Source organism: Somniosus microcephalus, unplaced genomic scaffold, assembly GCF_052327205.1.
Source record: "Somniosus microcephalus isolate GS21.2 unplaced genomic scaffold, FLI_Smic_1.0 unresolved_chr1, whole genome shotgun sequence".
Lineage (NCBI taxonomy): Eukaryota > Metazoa > Chordata > Chondrichthyes > Squaliformes > Somniosidae > Somniosus > Somniosus microcephalus.
The window spans coordinates 162,912,161-162,929,136 of record NW_028225179.1 but is presented as its reverse complement, the minus strand read 5'-3'; the positions used below and the strand labels follow the sequence as shown (position 1 = coordinate 162,929,136).

The following is a 16,976-nucleotide window of genomic DNA, read 5'->3' as shown; positions in this document are numbered from 1 at the left end:
ACACAAATAACCTCCCAGAGATATCGGGGAACATAGGGTCTGATGAAAGGGAGGAACTGAAAGAAATCAGTATTTGTAGGGAAATGGTGTTAGGGAAATTGACGGGATTGAAGGCCGATAAATCCCCAGGGCCTGATAATCTACATCCCAGGGTGAGAATATAGAATGCAAAAATAAGGTAACAACTCGCTCCGCATGGCCAAGGACCCTGCCAACCTAAAATGGAGGACCCTGTTAGCCTAAAATGGTGGTGCAATGTCGACATCGCTGAGTCACTTGCATATTGTGAGAGATGATCATGTTAATTCAAGAAACTGAAGGCAGCAGGAAGTAAAATGCTAATATGGCTGGCACCCACGATGTCACACAGGGTAAATCGTGTTTGACTAATCTGCTGGAATTTTTTGAGGAAGTAACTGGTAAAATAGATGGGGGAGAGCCAGTGGATGTGGTGTACCTTGACTTCCAGAAAGCCTTCGATAAGGTTCCACACAAAAGATTATCATGCAAAATTAAGGCTCATGGGATTGGGGGCAAAGTATTAACGTGGATAGAGAACTGGCTGGCGGATAGAAAACAGAGAGTTGGAATAAACGGCTCGTTTTCGGAGTGGCAGGCAGTGACCAGCGGGGTGCCGCAAGGATCTGTCCTGGGACCCCAGCTGTTCACAATATATATAAATGATCTGGATCAGGGAATTGGATGCAATATTTCCAAATTCGCTGACGACACTAAACTAGGAGCAGGGGTGGGCTCTGATGAGGATGTCAGGAGGCTACAGTGCGATTTGGACAGGTTGGGGGAATGGGCGGATACGTGGCAGATGCACTATAATGTGGATAAATGCGAGGTTATCCACTTTGGGGGTAAAAACAGGAGGGTAGATTATTATCTAAATGGCAATAGATTGGGAGATGGGGAAGTGCAGAGGGACCTGGGTGTTCTTGTGCACCAGTCACTGAAGGAGAGCATGCAGGTGCAACAGGCGATTAAGAAGGCAAATGGTATGTTGGCCTTCATATCAAGGGGGTTCGAGTATAGGAATAGGGATACCTTACTACAGCTGTACAAGGTGCTGGTGAGACCGCATCTGGAGTATTGTGTACAGTTTTGGTCGCCCCATCTGCGGAAGGATGTTCTTGCCATGGAAAGAGTGCAGCGGCGATTCACCAGGCTGATACCTGGAATGGCGGGAATGACCTACGAGGAGAGATTGAATAGTTTGGGCTTGTACTCACTGGAGTTTAGAAGATTGAGAGGGGATCTCATCGAAACATATAAAATTATGGCAGGCCTGGACAGGCTGAATTCAGAGAGAATGTTTCCAATGGCCGGGGAGCACAGAACCAGGGGCCACAGTCTAAAAATAGCGGGCAAATCATTTAAAACAGAGATGAGGAAGAATTTCTTCACTCAAAGAGTGGTGAGCCTGTGGAATTCCCTGCCACAGAGGGCTGTGAAGGCTAATTCAATAAATATTTTCAAGAGAGAATTGGATATATTTCTGAAGGCTAAGGGGATTAAGGGTTACGGAGAAAAGGCGGGGACGGGGTACTGAACTGGTAAGATCAGCTATGATCTCAGACGAAGATCAGCCATGATCTCATTGAATGGCGGAGCAGGCTCGAAGGGCCGAATGGCCTACTCCTGTTCCTATCTCTATGTTTCTATGTTTGCTGGTGGAACAATGTAGGGTGGAGTGCAAAGGGTATACTGACAATAGGCGATCCGAAAACACATTACCATGCAGTACCATAATGATTAGGTGATCGTGAAACCATTACCTGCATATTTTCTATATTATAAACCATTCAGTGAACTGTGACTTCTTTATTTCAAACTGCCAGGCCAGGACATCACTTTAAACTGTGTACGTGCCTCGCTCGGGATTGGTGTAGAATGTACGATGTGTTAATGTCTTTTCAAAAGTAAAGTATAATAATGTGACCCACTGTATGAAAGATTGCTTGCTCTGGTGGAACCTGTCGAGACTCTGCTGGAGTCAGAACGGTGCTGTATCAGAGTAAGTCTCCCGGGACAACAGAATAAAACAACTGTTGAACTAAACCAGTATTCGACTCAGTGTTTGTACTGAACCAGATTGAGGACCAAAAAAATCCGTTTCAACATTGGTACTTAAGGAAGTGGCCCTAGAAATAGTAGATGCATTGCTGGTCATCTTCCAAAATTCTAGAGGCTCTGGAACAGTTCCCATGGATTGGAGGGTAGCTAATGTTACCCCACTATTCAAAAAAGGTGGTAGAGAGAAAATGGGGAAATATAGACTGGTAAGCCTGACATCGGTAGTGGGGAAAATGCTAGAGTCCATTATAAAAGATGGAATAGCAGAGCACTTGGAAAACAGTGACAGGGTCGGACAAAGTCAACATGGATTTACAAAAGGTAAATCGTGCTTGACTAATCTACTGGAATTTTTTGAGGATGTAACTAGTAGAATAGGTAAGGGAGAACCAGTGGATGTGGTGTATTTGGACTTTCAGAAGGCTTTCGATAAGGTCCCGCATAAGAGATTAGCGTGTAAAGTTAAGGCACATGGGATTGGGGACAAGGTACTGACTTGGATAGAGAACTGGTTGGCAGACAGGAAGCAAAGAGTTGGAATAAACGGGTCTTTTTCTGAGTGGCAGGCAGTGACTAGTGGGGTACCGCAGGGATCGGTCCTTGGACCCCAGCTATTCACAATATATATTAATGAACTAGACGAGGGAACTAGATGTAATATCTCCAAGTTTGCAGACGACACAAAGCTGGGTGGGCGTGTGTGCTGTGAGGAGGATGCCGAGAAACTTCAGGATGATTTGGACAGGTTGGGTGATTGGGCAGAAGCATGGCAGATGCAGTATAATGTGGATAAATGCGAGGTTATCCACTTTGGTGGCAAAAACAGGAAGGCAGATTATTATCTGAACGGCAATAGCTTGGGAGAAGAGGAAGTGCAACGAGACCTGGGTGTCCTTGTGCACCAGTTGCTGAAGGTAAGCATGCAGGTGTAGCAGGCGGTTAAGAAGGCAAATGGTATGTTGGCCTTCGTAGCGAGAGGATTCGAGTACAGGAACAAGGATGTCTTGCTGCAGTTGTACAGGGCCTTGGTGAGACCACATCTTGAGTATTGTGTGCAGTTTTGGTCGCCTTGTCTGAGGAAGGATGTTCTTGCCATGGAGGGACTGCAGCAAAGATTCACCAGGCTGATACCTGGGATCGCAGGAATGACGTATGAGGAGAGTTTGGGTCGATTGGGCTTATATTCGCAGGAGTTTAGAAGAATGAGAGGGGATCTCATTGAAACTTATAAAATTCTGACAGGACTGAACAGACTAGATGCAGGAAGGATGTTCCCGATGGTCGGGGAGTCCAGAACCAGGGGTCACAGTCTAAGGATAAGGGGTAAGCCATTTAGGACTGAGATGAGGGGGGAATTTCTTCACCCAGAGAGTAGAATTCTCTACCACAGAAGGCAGTTGAGGCCAATTCATTAACTATATTCAAGAAGGAGTTAGATATATTTCTTAAGGCTAAAGGGATCAAGGGATATGGTACTGAATTTGGATGATCAACCATGATCGCATTGAATGGCGGAGCAGGCTCGAGGGGCCGCATGGCCTACTCCTGCTCCTATCTTCTATGTTTCTATGAGGCAACAATTGCCCCCTCTGGCCTGCTCTGTCTCCATGGTGATCACTGGGCCCTACAGTGACCAGTAAATATGAGGCAACAATTGCCCCCTCTGGCCTGCTCTGTCTCCATGGTGATCACTGGGCCCTACAGTGACCAGTAAATATGAGGCAACAATTGCCCCCTCTGGCCTGCTCTGTCTCCATGGTGATCACTGGGCCCTACAGTGACCAGTAAGTATGAGGCAACAATTGTCTCCATGGTGATCACTGGGCCTACACAGTTCATTCACTCACCTTCTTTTTGAGTTTGGCATATTTCTTCTGCAGAACCTCCTCCTCCTCACTCAGGGCGGCTGGGAAGAGAGCCATCACTCACTCCCTTCCCTTCCTCTCTCTCAACAGCTCACTGATCTAATTTAATCCAGTGATTCCAGGGACTTTATTCCACCTTCAACTTCTCCAAAAATGAAAACAACGTCGCCCACCAGTGACGTCGGACGCGTCGATGACGTCAGAACAACCCTCGCTATTTCATTGGGACCCCAGGTTCCGGTCAATTAAATATTTAACTTTCCTTTTCTCTGGTGCTATTTCGGAAAGCCAATGTTTTATCTTTTTTTTTCTGGGGCCAGAGGGTTTTCGATTCTCGACTCCTGCCTCGCCAAGGCTGCCGAGCTTGTGCGTCGGCCATTTTTGTTAGTGGCAAAGACCATTGAAGGGAGCAAGGGGGAGGAAACACGTCCGCCATCTTTCTTAGTGGCAAACACAAGCTGACCACTGAGAGCGGAGAGGGGAGGGGGGAAATGCGTCGGCCATCTTTGTTAGTGGCAAACATACCTCGTAACCTGAAGAGAACCATGTCCGGCCATCTTTGTTAGTGGCAAACACATCATTAAACTGGCCACAGACAAGGAGAGAAAAACGGGTCGGCAATCTTTGTGAGTGGCAAACTCACCTCATCAACTGAGCACTAATAGGTTGGGGGGGGCGGAAGAGAAAAAAAACGCGTCGACCATCTTTCTTTGCGGCAAATATACCTCACAAACTGACCAATGATAGATAGGAGCAGGGAGAAAAATGCGTCGGCCATCTTTGTTAGTGGCAAATTGGCCGCAGAGACTGACCTCTGACAGGGGAGACAAAAAACGCGTCGGCCATCTTTGTTAGTGGCAAATACCTCAAAGTGACCACTGACAGGGGGAGAAAAACGCGCATCGGCCATCTTTGTTAGTGGCAATAAGATACCTACGCGCTGCAAATTCAAAAAGGCGGGTGGGGGGCGCGAAGGGAGCTCTCCGCCATCTTTGTTAGGGGCACAGACATTTCTTTTTGAATTATAAATAAACTACAACACAAAAAAAAAATCAAGGATAGTCACGACTCAGCGCCTCGAGTTGCAAATCGACGACGTGAGACGAATTTTAGTGAAGTTTGTGGTGGGCGGGGCGGTTGTTTTTTTAAGGGAGGCGTTAAGTTTCCGGGTGAGAGGTCAGAGGTGAGGCTGTTGCCAGGCAGGGATGGAGCTGGAGAGACTTGGTAAGGATTGTCCTGCTGGACCCACACAAGCCCAAAGAGAGGAGGGGGTTTATTGTAGGGGGAAAAGCTGCAAAGGGGTTGAGGGTCAGTCAGCCTGTCTCCCTAGATCTTGGGTGTCTCCTCATTGGGCTGTGCATTAAATAACTGCAGAGGAAAGTGAAGATTGTCTAACTTCTGGGGGGAGGGAGAGGAAACCTAATGTGCAGAATGAAAGACTTGCATTCATATAGCGCCTTTCTCCACCTCAGGACGTCTAAAAGCGTTTCGCAGCCAATTAAGTAATTTTAAAGTGTATACTTGTTATAATGTAGGAAATGCGGTAGTCAGTTTGCGCACAGCAAGCTCCCACAGACAGCAATGTGATAATGACCAGATCGTCTGCTTTTTTTTTAAGTGATGTTGATTGAGGGATAAATATTGGCCCAGGACACCAGGGAATAACTCCCCCCCCCCCCCCCCTGCTCTTCTAAGGAGTGCCATCTGAGAGAGCAGACAGGAGCCTCGGTTTAACGTCTCATCCGAAAGACGGCACCTCCGACAGTGCAGCGCCCCCCTCAGCAATGCCCCTCCAACAGTGCAGCTCTCCCTCAGTACTGCCCCTCCGACAGTGCGGCGCTCCCACAGTACTGCCCCTCCGACAGTGCAACGCTTGCTCAGTACCGCCCTTCCGACAGTGCAGTACTCCCTCACTTCTGACCCTCTGACAGTGCGGCGCTCCCTCACTTCTGACCCTCCGACAGTGCGGCGCTCCCACAGTACCGCCCCTCCGACAGTGCGGCGCTCCCACAGTACCGCCCCTCCGACAGTGCGGCACTCCCTCAGTACCGCCCCTCCGACAGTGCGGCGCTCCCACAGTACCGCCCCTCCGACAGTGCGGCGCTCCCACAGTACCGCCCCTCCGACAGTGCGGCGCTCCCACAGTACCGCCCCTCCGACAGTGCAACGCTCCCACAGTACCGCCCCTCCGACAGTGCAACGCTCGCTCAGTACCGCCCCTCCGACAGTGCGGCGCTCCCTCACTTCTGCCCCTCCGACAGTGCGGCGCTCCCTCAGCACCGCCCCCCCCCCGACAGTGCGGCGCTCCCTCAGCACTGCCCCCCCGACAGTGCGGCGCTCCCTCAGCACTGCACTGGGAGTGTCAGCCTAGATTTTTGTGCTCGCGTCTCTGGGGCGAGGCTTGAACCTATGACCTTCTGACCGAGGGAAGAGAGCCACCCACTGAGCTCGGGTGATGTTGCAGTTTGTTTTAGTTTAAATTAAATAAACTCTCTTGGGTGAGTGGTGCAGTTTTATTTATTTACTCAGAGGAGTCTTTCCATGTTGAAACCATGCACAACCCCCACAGAAGACCTACTAACATCTTAAAAGGGAATTAGAAGCTGTCAATTTGGTGCAGACAGTGTCCCCACTATCAGCCATGGCTCAGCTGGTCATAACTCTCACCTCTGGTCCCACTACAGAGACTTGAGGACACAAGTCTAGGTTGACGCTCCAGTGCAGTACTGAGGGAGTGCTGCACTGTCGGAGGTGCCGTCTTTCAGATGAGACGTTAAACTTTTACGTCTGCTCTCTCAGGTGGATGTAAAAGATCCCAAGGCACTATTTCGAAGAAGAGCAGGGGCGTTCTCCCCGGTGTCCTGGGTCAATATCCCTCGACCAACATCACTAAAAAAAAAAAAAAAAAAGGTTTTCCGGTCACATTGCTGTTTGTGGGAGCTTGCTGTGTGCAAATTGGCTGCCGAATTTCCCACATTATAACAGTAAGTACACTTTTTAAAAGTCGTCTTTGTAAGCGAGGAAAATCTGGATGGTAAAACAGAACTAACAGACTCGGGTGTTACCCAGATCAGTAGTTTTATTACGAGTGCACACGGGAGAACTACCTCAGCCACCCCCAGCTAGAGGCACCGTTCTCAGAGGAAAAGTGCCAATACAGCTTAGTTTATACAGTTTATTAGACAACACCCACTTATTACTAATGGGGTGTATACATGGGAATATTGATACTTCATTGGTTTACATGGTTAATCAATCAACTACTAAGCCTGTCCTTCGAACTCGAGTACCCCCTGAATACGTCAGTAAAAAGCTTGTCGACTGTAGGAGGCTTCATATTCATCAGCTGTCTCTTACTCTTGTTATCGGTATGGGAAAGACAGGGCTAGCTGGATACAAAAGCCACACTGAATTATGCAGCTGGCTGACTACTTCTTCAAGGTCTTATTTGCCGCTGCTTCTTAATCGTGCCTTTGTACTCTTATCTCTTCCAAGAACAGGCTCTTTCTAGCATGGTGGCATAGTGGTTAGCACTGTTGCCTCACAGCGCCAGGGACCCGGGTTCGAATCCGGCCTCGGGTGACTGTCTGTGTGGAGTTTGCACATTCTCCCCGTGTTTGCGTGGGTTTCCTCCGGGTGCTCCGGTTTCCTCCCACAGTCCAAAGATGTGCGGGTTAGGTTGATTGGCTATGATAAATTGACCCTTAGTGTTAGGGGGGATTAAATACGTGGGGTTACGGGGATCGGGTGGGATATGTGTCGGTGCAGGCTCGATGGGCCGAAATGGCCTCTATCTGCACTGTGGGGTTTCTGTGATTTCTGTGATAAACAGTTACCAAGTTGTAATTAGAAGCAACACTTCAGAATGTCTTTGGTCAGCTAATTTTTATTTATGTTAGCCAAGTATTCCATGGTGCTCTGTGTTTGTTTTCCAGCCTAACAAGACTAAATGGTACTTTTCAGACAGTTTTATACCGGTCGAATATTGAGGACCCCTTTATATCCCTTAAACCAAATTTTACCCTAACAGTCTTCTTCTCTTAGGCAGTCCCTCGGGACCGAGGATGACTTGCTTCCACACTAAAAATTAGTTCTCGGGTGACTGATGAGTCCAATGCGGGACCTACAGTCTCTGTTACAGGTGGGGCAGGCGGTGGTTGAAGGGGCGGGTGGGTGGGGTGCTTGGGTTGACGTGCGCTCCTTGCGCTGGGCTTCCGCTTGCTACCGGCGAAGAGGCTCGAGGTGTTCGGCACCTTCCTGGATGCTTCTCCTCCACTTTGTGCAGTCTTGGGCCAGGGATTCCCAGGTGTCGGTGGGGATGTTGCACTTTTTCAAGGAGGGTGTCGTGGAGAGGTACCAGCAACAAACTTTAAAGGTACTTCATTGGCTGTGAAGCACTTTGGGATGTCCTGAGGTTGTGAAAGGCACCATATAAATGCAAGTCTTTTTAGGATGCAATTGCTGTTGCGGGGGGGAGGTTGGGGAGAATGGAGACTTGTTTCTCAGTGTAGGGGATGCTGGGCAGTGCTGACTATTTGGTTCCCATTGCAAGGGGAGATATGGGCCCAGAAATTCAGGTCTCCACGGGTGAGTCCGCACGGGGTACTCGCCCGTAAGCCCAATGGAAGTGCTGGTTTTGCGCGTGCGTGGGAAACCGGAACTTCCGTTCCCCTGAAAGCCGGGGTTAAGAGGTCGAACGCGTGCACAGGAGAGGCAGCGCGTGCGCATCGAACTTACATTTTTTTTGCAGGTTTTCCCAGGAGGGTAAGCCTCCAGAAGTTAGACATATAAAAAGCAGTCGCAAGGCCTGCTTTTTACAAGGTAAGTGGTGAATTAATTAAAATTAAAACATTTTTTCCACAGGTTTATTATTTTTAAATACTTTAAAGAAAGGTAAGTTTATTTTTAGCCCCGTTGGAAAATAAAATTATTTTTTTCAAAAATTTATATTATTGTTTAAAATAGTTATTTCATGTAATTTATAGTTCATTAAAAATGTGATTTTTTTCAAATTTATTTGAAGATTTAATGATGTTTTGGGGCTTATAGTATTTATAGGTTTGACAGGGTTCCTGTCAAACTTATGAATGAAGCATTCCCTGCTACCATTGGCTCTCCATGGCCCACGTGATCCCAGGGGACGCATCGAACGAACTGCGTCCCTGGGATACGCAAGAACTGCGCGCCGGCAGTTGGAGGAGGCCCAGGATCGCAATTCCACGGGGGCTCACAGCTCAACGGCCGGCGCGCTAGGCAAGTGCAGGTCGGGGGCTTGCACCCGCGGGAAGCCCCCCGACCCGAATTTCTGGGCTATGGACTCTTTGGGCTGTTCTTGTGCCGTGTATTCGGATGTAATATCAAGCGAGAGAGGCTGCCAGTTTGTGGCCAGAGGAATTGTTAAGTTACAGCGCATTTCTCAAATCAGCCGGGTTAAAGAGGCCTCTGTGCCAGCTGAGTGCCCTTGACTGGCCGATCATAACTTTACCGCGCTCTCGCCTCTGAGTCAGAAGGTTTTGGGTTTAAGCCCCACTTCAGCACAAAATCTAGGCTGACAATCCCAGTGCAGTACTGAGGGAGCCCGCTGCACTCTCAGAAAGACGTCCCAAAGCGCCTTCCAGCCAATGAAGTACTTTTGAAGCGTGTAGTCACTGTTGTTATGCCCCCTTGTTCTGGTCTTCCCTCACCAGTGGAAATAGTTTCTCTCCCGGTTCCCGTTCGATGCCCGAATCCTTGCACTCCCCGTCCCCTATTTTTTGGAAGCACTAAGGTGAAATCACTATCTGAGGGCAAGGTGTTGTCACCGGTGTAAGTGGGACCAAGAAGCAATCCGACACAATTCCGGGAAACGGAAGACTTCCATGGCCCAGAGATTCGGGTCGGGGGGCTTCCCGCGGGTGCAAGCCCCCGACCTGCACTCGCCTTGCGCGCTGGCCGTTGAGCTGTGGGCCCCCGTGGAATTCCGATCCGGGGCCTGGCCCAGCTGCCGGTGCGCAGTGCTTGTGTATCCCAGGGGCGCAGTTAGTTCGATGCATCCCCTGGGATCACGTGGGCCATGGGCAGCCAATCGGAGGAGGGAAAAACCCATTCATAAGTCTTGACAGGAAGAGCTGTCAAGACTTATAAATACTACGGCCCCAAAATAGCAGTAAATCTTCAAATAATTTTTTTTTTTTTAAATCACACTTTTTAAATAAGCTATAAATTACATTAAATAACTATTTTAAACAATTTAAATTTTTGAAAAAATAATTTTATATTCTAACGGGGCTAGAAATAAACTTACCTTGCTTTAAAGTATTTAAAAATAATAAACCTGTGGAAAAAATGTTTTAATTTTAATTAATTCACCACTTACCTTGTAAAAAGCAGGCCTTACGCCTGCTTTTTACATTTCTAAATCCTGCAAGCTTACCCTCGTGTGAAAACCTGCAAAAAAAAAGTAAGTTCGATGCGCACGCGCAGCCTCTCCTGCGCGCGCGTTCGACCTCTGAACCCCTGCTTTCAGGGGAACGGAAGTGCCGGTTTCCCGCACATGCGCAGTGCATGCAGAAAACCGGCACTTCCATTGGGCCTACGGGTGAGTACCCCATGCGGACTCACCCGTGGAGACCCGAATTTCTGGGCCACATATCCTTACTTAACAAAAATACTATCAATCCCAGTTTTGACATTTTCAATTGACCCCCCACTCCAGCCGCGACAGCTTTTCCCAAGGGATAGAGTTCCATATTTCCACTAGCGTCTTTCGGAGGAGGTCCCCGTCTGCCCCCTCAGGTGGTCGTTAAAAGATCCCGAGGCACTATTGTAAAGAAGAGCGGGGTGGGGGGGGGGTTCTCCCCGGTGTCCTGGCCAATATTCACCCCTCACCAAACATCACCAAAACTCGGATGATCTGGTCATTATCACGTTGCTGCTTGCGGGAGCTTGCTGTGTGCAAATTGGCTGCTGCGTTTCCTACATTACAGCAGTGACTCCACTTCAAAAAAAAAAGTACTTCCTTGGCTGTAAAGCGCTTTGGGACGCCCGGTGGTGGTGAAAGGCGCTACAGAAATGCAAGCCTCCTGCCTTTATTTCTTTTGCTCACACTTCTTGACTTTGTTGACGTGGTGGCCAGTTGTGTATTCCTGCAGCTTTTGGATCCCAGGGTGGGCGTGTGTGCTGTGAGGAGGATGCCGAGAAACTCCATTATGATTTGGACAGGTTGGGTGATTGGGCAGAAGCATGGCAGATGGCAGTATAATGTGGATAAATATGAGGTTATCCACTTTGGTGTCAAAAACAAGAAGGCAGATTATTATCTGACTGGCAATAGATTGGGAGAAGGGGAAGTGTAACGAGACCTGGGTGTCCTTGTGCACCAGTCGCTGAAGGTAAGCATGCAGGTGCAGCAGGCGGTTAAGAAGGCAAATGGTATGTTGGCCTTCGTAGCAAGAGGGTTCGAGTACAGGAACAAGGATGTCTTGCTGCAGTTGTACAGGGCCTTGGTGAGACCACACCTTGAGTATTGTGTGCAGTTTTGGTCGCCTTATCTGAGGAAGGATGTTCTTGCCATGGAGGGAGTGCAGCGAAGATTCACCAGTCTGATACCTGGGATGGCAGGAATGACGTATGAGGAGCGATTGGGCTTGTACTCGCTGGAGTTTAGAAGAATGAGAGGGGATCTCATTGAAACTTATAAAATTCTAACAGGACTAGACAGACTAGATGCAGGAAGGATGTTCCCGATGGTCGGGGAGTCCAGAACCAGGGGTCACAGTCTAAGGATAAGGGGTAAGTCATTTAGGACAGAGATGGGGAGGAATTTCTTCACCCAGAGAGTGGTGAACCTGTGGAATTCTCTACCACAGAAGGCAGTAGAGGCCAATTCATTAAATATATTCAAGAAGGAGTTGGATATATTTCTTAAGGCTAAAGGGATCAAGGGATATGGGGAGAAGGCAGGGACAGGGTACTGAATTTGGATGATTAGCCATGATCTCATTGAATGGCGGAGCAGGCTCGAGGGGTCGAATGGTCTACTCCTGCTCCTATCTTTTATGTCTATGAGATACTCGCGATCCCTCTCGCGCGCTCGTCGCTGCCGATGCCGGACTTTGGGCCTCCCGAGAGGGACCTGGGCTGGATTGGAAGTGGAGCGAGGTGCTCGGATGGTGCGGGCTGGATTTTGGGCCTGACCGGTTGGCGAGAGCACGAGCCACTTGGCTCCGGTCTCTGGGAGAAGCGCTGAGCTTGGACTGTGAATGAATCTCCACCGCTGGCTCCTGCAGTCCCAGCCCCGCCTCTTCACCAGAGCGGCCTCCTTGAAGGCGCCGGCCGGCAACTCGTCGCCTTCTCACCACACCTCTAGTATCTCGCCATCCAGAAGCTCTGTGTAGCCTCTCGAACATCGAATCACGCAACACAGAAGGCGGCCATTCGGCCCGTCGAGGCTGTGCTGGCTCTTTCAAGGAGCTATCCAATTAGTCCCGCTCTTTCCCCATAGCATAGAAACATAGAAGATAGGAGCAGGAGTAGGCCATTCGGCCCCTCGAGCCTGCTCCGCCATTCAATGCGATCATGGCTGATCATCCAAACTCAGTACCCTGTCCCTGCTTTCTCCCCATATCCCTTGATGCCTTTAGCCTTAAGAAATATATCCAACTCCTTCTTGAATATATTTAATGAATTGGCCTCAACCGCCTTCTGTGGTAGAGAATTCCACAGGTTCACCACTCTCTAGGTGAAGAAATTCCTCCTCATTTCTGTCCTAAATGGCTTACCCCTTATCCTTAGACTGTGACCCCTGGTTCTGGACTCTCCGACCATCGGGAACATCCTTCCTGCATCTAGTTTGTCCAGACCTGTCAGAATTTTATAAGTTTCGATGAGATCCCCTCTCATTCTTCTAAACTCCAGCGAGTATAAGCCCAATCGACCCAATCTCTCCTCATACGTCATTCCTGTCATCCCAGGTATCAGCCTGGTGAATCTTCGCTGCACTCCTTCCATGGCAAGAACATCCTTCCTCAGATAAGGCGACCAAAACTGCACACAATACTCAAGGTGTGGTCTCACCAAGGCCCTGTACAACTGCAGCAAGACATCCTTGCTCCTGTACTCAAACCCTTTTGCTACGAAGGCCAACATACCATTTGCCGCCTTAACTGCCTGCTGCACCTGCATGCTTACCTTCAGCGACTGGTGCACAAGGACGCCCAGGTCTCGTTGCACTTCCCCTTCTCCTAATCTATTGCCATTCAGATAATAGTCTGCCTTTCTGTTTTTGACACCAAAGTGGATAACCTCACATTTATCCACGTTATATTGCATCTGCCCAATCACCCAACCTGTCCAAATCATCCTGGAGTTTCTCGGTATCCTCCTCACAACACACACGCCCACCCAGCTTTGTGTCGTCTGCAAACTTGGAGATATTACATCTAGTTCCCTTATCTAGATCATTAATGTATATTGTGAATAGCTGGGGTCCAAGGACCGATCCCTGCGGTACCCCACTAGTCACTGCCTGCCACTCGGAAAAAGACCCGTTAATTAAGGCCCTTTCAAGGATTTATCCAATTCCTTTTTGAAAGTTACTATTGAATCTGCTTCCACCACCCTTTCAGGCAGCGCATTCCAGATCACAACAACTCGCTGCGTAAAAATTGTACACAGTACTCCAGGTGTGGTCTCACCAAGGCCCTGTATAATTGGAGTAAGACTTCTTTACTCCTGTACTCAAATCCTCTTGTAATGAAGGCCAGCATATAATTTGCCTTCCTGGTATGCTGGCCTTCATTGCAAGAGGATTTGAGTTCAGGAGAAAGAAGTCTTACTCCAATTATATAGGGCCTTGGTGAGACCGCACCTGGAGTACTGCGTACAATTTTGGTCTCCTTACCTAAGGAAGGATATACTTGCCATAGAGGGAGTGCAACGAAGGTTCACGAGATTGATTCCTGGGATGGCGGGACTGTCGTACGAGAAGAGATTGAGTAAACTAGGCCTGTATTCTCTTGAATTCAGAAGAATGAGAGGGGATCTTATTGAAGCATACAAAATTATTACAGGGATAGATAGGGTGGATGCTGGGAGAATGTTTCCCTTGGCTGGGGAGTCTAGAACCAGGGGCCACAGCCTCAGGATAAAGGGTAGGCCATTCAGGACTGAGATGAGAAGAAATTTCTTCACACAGAGGGTGGTGAATCTTTGGAATTCTCTACCCCAGAGGGCTGCGGAGGCTCAGTCATTGGGTATATTCAAAACAGAAGTCAATAGATTTCTGACCAGTAAAGGCATCAAGCGATATGGCGATAGGGCTGGTGAATGGAGTTGAGGCAGAAGATCAGCCATGATCCCATTGAATGGCGGAGCAGGCTCGAAGGGCCGAATGGCCGACTCCTGCTCCTAATTCTTATGTTCTAAAAAAAATCTGTCCTCTGGTTCTTTTGCCACCTGCCTTCAATCTGTGCCCTCTGGTTACTGCCCTCCTGCCACTGGGAGCAGTTTCTCCTTTATCAGAGCCCCTCCTAATTTTGAACACCCATTAATTGTTATTTATTTCTCTCGCTCTGAAGAAGTGCCTCGGAGAGATCCCGACGACCTTCCGTTGTCCATCTTGGAAGTGGGCTGCTCGGGGAAGTTCGAGTTGATCACGCACCCAGTGAGGAAGAACGGGCACATCTTCCCGTTGGCGACAGTAAGTACCCACGCTCCCTTCTCTGGGTAACTGAAGGCTTTGACGGCAGGGGACATGAGTGGCCATTCAGCTTTCGCTTGCTGTGTACTCTGTTATGTACAGGAGCTGCCCCTTCAGCCTGCAGGCCCTATACGTTCGCTCCTGTTGACATGTCACTGCAGCATTTTTAAAAATTCGTTCACGGGATGTGGGCGTCACTGGCAAGGCCGGCATTTATTGCCCATCCCTAGTTGCCCTGAGAAGGTGGTGGTGGTGAGCCGCCACCTTGAACCGCCGCAGTCCGTGTGGTGAAGGTACTCCCGCAGTGCCGTGAGGGAGGGAGTTCCAGGATTTTGACCCAGCGACGATGAAGGATCAGCCGATATATTTCCAAGTCAGGATGGTGTGTGACTTGGAGGGGAACGTGCAGGTTCCCAAGCGCCTGCTGTCCTTGGTCCTTTTAGGTGGTAGAGGTCGTGGGTTTGGGAGCTGTTGACTATCTGTACAGTACCTGACACTGATGGCTCCTATTGTAGTGCAGGCACCGTATAAAATATAAATGTGGTACCTCCTTCCACAGGTAGGGAATTCACAGGTAGGTACTCCACAGGTAACGGAACTCCACCCCCCTCTACAGGTTGGGGATCTCCATCTCCCTCTACAGGTTGGGGATCTCCATCTCTCTCGACAGGTTGGGGATCTCCATCTCCCTCGACAGGTTGGGGATCTCCATCTCCCTCGACAGGTTGGGGATCTCCATCTCCCTCGACAGGTTGGGGATCTCCATCTCCCTCGACAGGTTGGGGATCTCCATCTCCCTCGACAGGTTGGGGATCTCCATCTCCCTCGACAGGTTGGGGATCTCCATCTCCCTCGACAGGTTGGGGATCTCCATCTCCCTCTCCAGGTTGGGGATCTCCATCTCCCTCTCCAGGTTGGGGATCTCCATCTCCCTCTCCAGGTTGGGGATCTCCATCTCCCTCTCCAGGTTGGGGATCTCCATCTCCCTCTCCAGGTTGGGGATCTCCATCTCCCTCTCCAGGTTGGGGATCTCCATCTCCCTCTCCAGGTTGGGGATCTCCATCTCCCTCTCCAGGTTGGGGATCTCCATCTCCCTCTCCAGGTTGGGGATCTCCATCTCCCTCTCCAGGTTGGGGATCTCCATCTCCCTCGACAGGTTGGGGATCTCCATCTCCCTCGACAGGTTGGGGATCTCCATCTCCCTCGACAGGTTGGGGATCTCCATCTCCCTCGACAGGTTGGGGATCTCCATCTCCCTCGACAGGTTGGGGATCTCCATCTCCCTCTCCAGGTTGGGGATCTCCATCTCCCTCTCCAGGTTGGGGATCTCCATCTCCCTCTCCAGGTTGGGGATCTCCATCTCCCTCTCCAGGTTGGGGATCTCCATCTCCCTCTCCAGGTTGGGGATCTCCATCTCCCTCTCCAGGTTGGGGATCTCCATCTCCCTCTCCAGGTTGGGGATCTCCATCTCCCTCTCCAGGTTGGGGATCTCCATCTCCCTCTCCAGGTTGGGGATCTCCATCTCCCTCTCCAGGTTGGGGATCTCCATCTCCCTCTCCAGGTTGGGGATCTCCATCTCCCTCTCCAGGTTGGGGATCTCCATCTCCCTCTCCAGGTTGGGGATCTCCATCTCCCTCTCCAGGTTGGGGATCTCCATCTCCCTCTCCAGGTTGGGGATCTCCATCTCCCTCTCCAGGTTGGGGATCTCCATCTCCCTCTCCAGGTTGGGGATCTCCATCTCCCTCTCCAGGTTGGGGATCTCCATCTCCCTCTCCAGGTTGGGGATCTCCATCTCCCTCTCCAGGTTGGGGATCTCCATCTCCCTCTCCAGGTTGGGGATCTCCATCTCCCTCTCCAGGTTGGGGATCTCCATCTCCCTCTCCAGGTTGGGGATCTCCATCTCCCTCTCCAGGTTGGGGATCTCCATCTCCCTCTCCAGGTTGGGGATCTCCATCTCCCTCTCCAGGTTGGGGATCTCCATCTCCCTCTCCAGGTTGGGGATCTCCATCTCCCTCTCCAGGTTGGGGATCTCCATCTCCCTCTCCAGGTTGGGGATCTCCATCTCCCTCTCCAGGTTGGGGATCTCCATCTCCCTCTCCAGGTTGGGGATCTCCATCTCCCTCTCCAGGTTGGGGATCTCCATCTCCCTCTCCAGGTTGGGGATCTCCATCTCCCTCTCCAGGTTGGGGATCTCCATCTCCCTCTCCAGGTTGGGGATCTCCATCTCCCTCTCCAGGTTGGGGATCTCCATCTCCCTCTCCAGGTTGGGGATCTCCATCTCCCTCTCCAGGTTGGGGATCTCCATCTCCCTCTCCAGGTTGGGGATCTCCATCTCCCTCTCCAGGTTGGGG

The 16,976-nt window shown here is 50.0% G+C and overlaps 2 protein-coding genes across 3 annotated transcripts in view; one reads left to right on the top strand and one right to left on the bottom strand.

Annotated features, from left to right (window-relative positions):
- Positions 1 to 4,307, bottom strand: part of nelfe (negative elongation factor complex member E) — a 41,895-nt gene extending 37,588 nt beyond the window's left edge. For both annotated transcript variants that reach the window (XM_085975208.1, XM_085975209.1), the window contains exon 1: positions 3,930 to 4,307. In XM_085975208.1, the coding sequence (XP_085831334.1) occupies positions 3,930 to 4,004 (75 nt within the window). In that variant the 5' untranslated portion in view covers positions 4,005 to 4,307. The remainder of the gene's footprint in view (positions 1 to 3,929) is intronic.
- A 796-nt stretch (positions 4,308 to 5,103) lies between these two features.
- LOC147096435 (superkiller complex protein 2-like) overlaps positions 5,104 to 16,976 on the top strand; it is a 70,704-nt gene continuing 58,831 nt past the window's right edge. The window contains 2 exon segments of the mRNA XM_085973821.1: positions 5,104 to 5,171; positions 14,504 to 14,625. Of these exon segments, the coding sequence (XP_085829947.1) occupies positions 5,153 to 5,171; positions 14,504 to 14,625 (141 nt within the window). The 5' untranslated portion in view covers positions 5,104 to 5,152.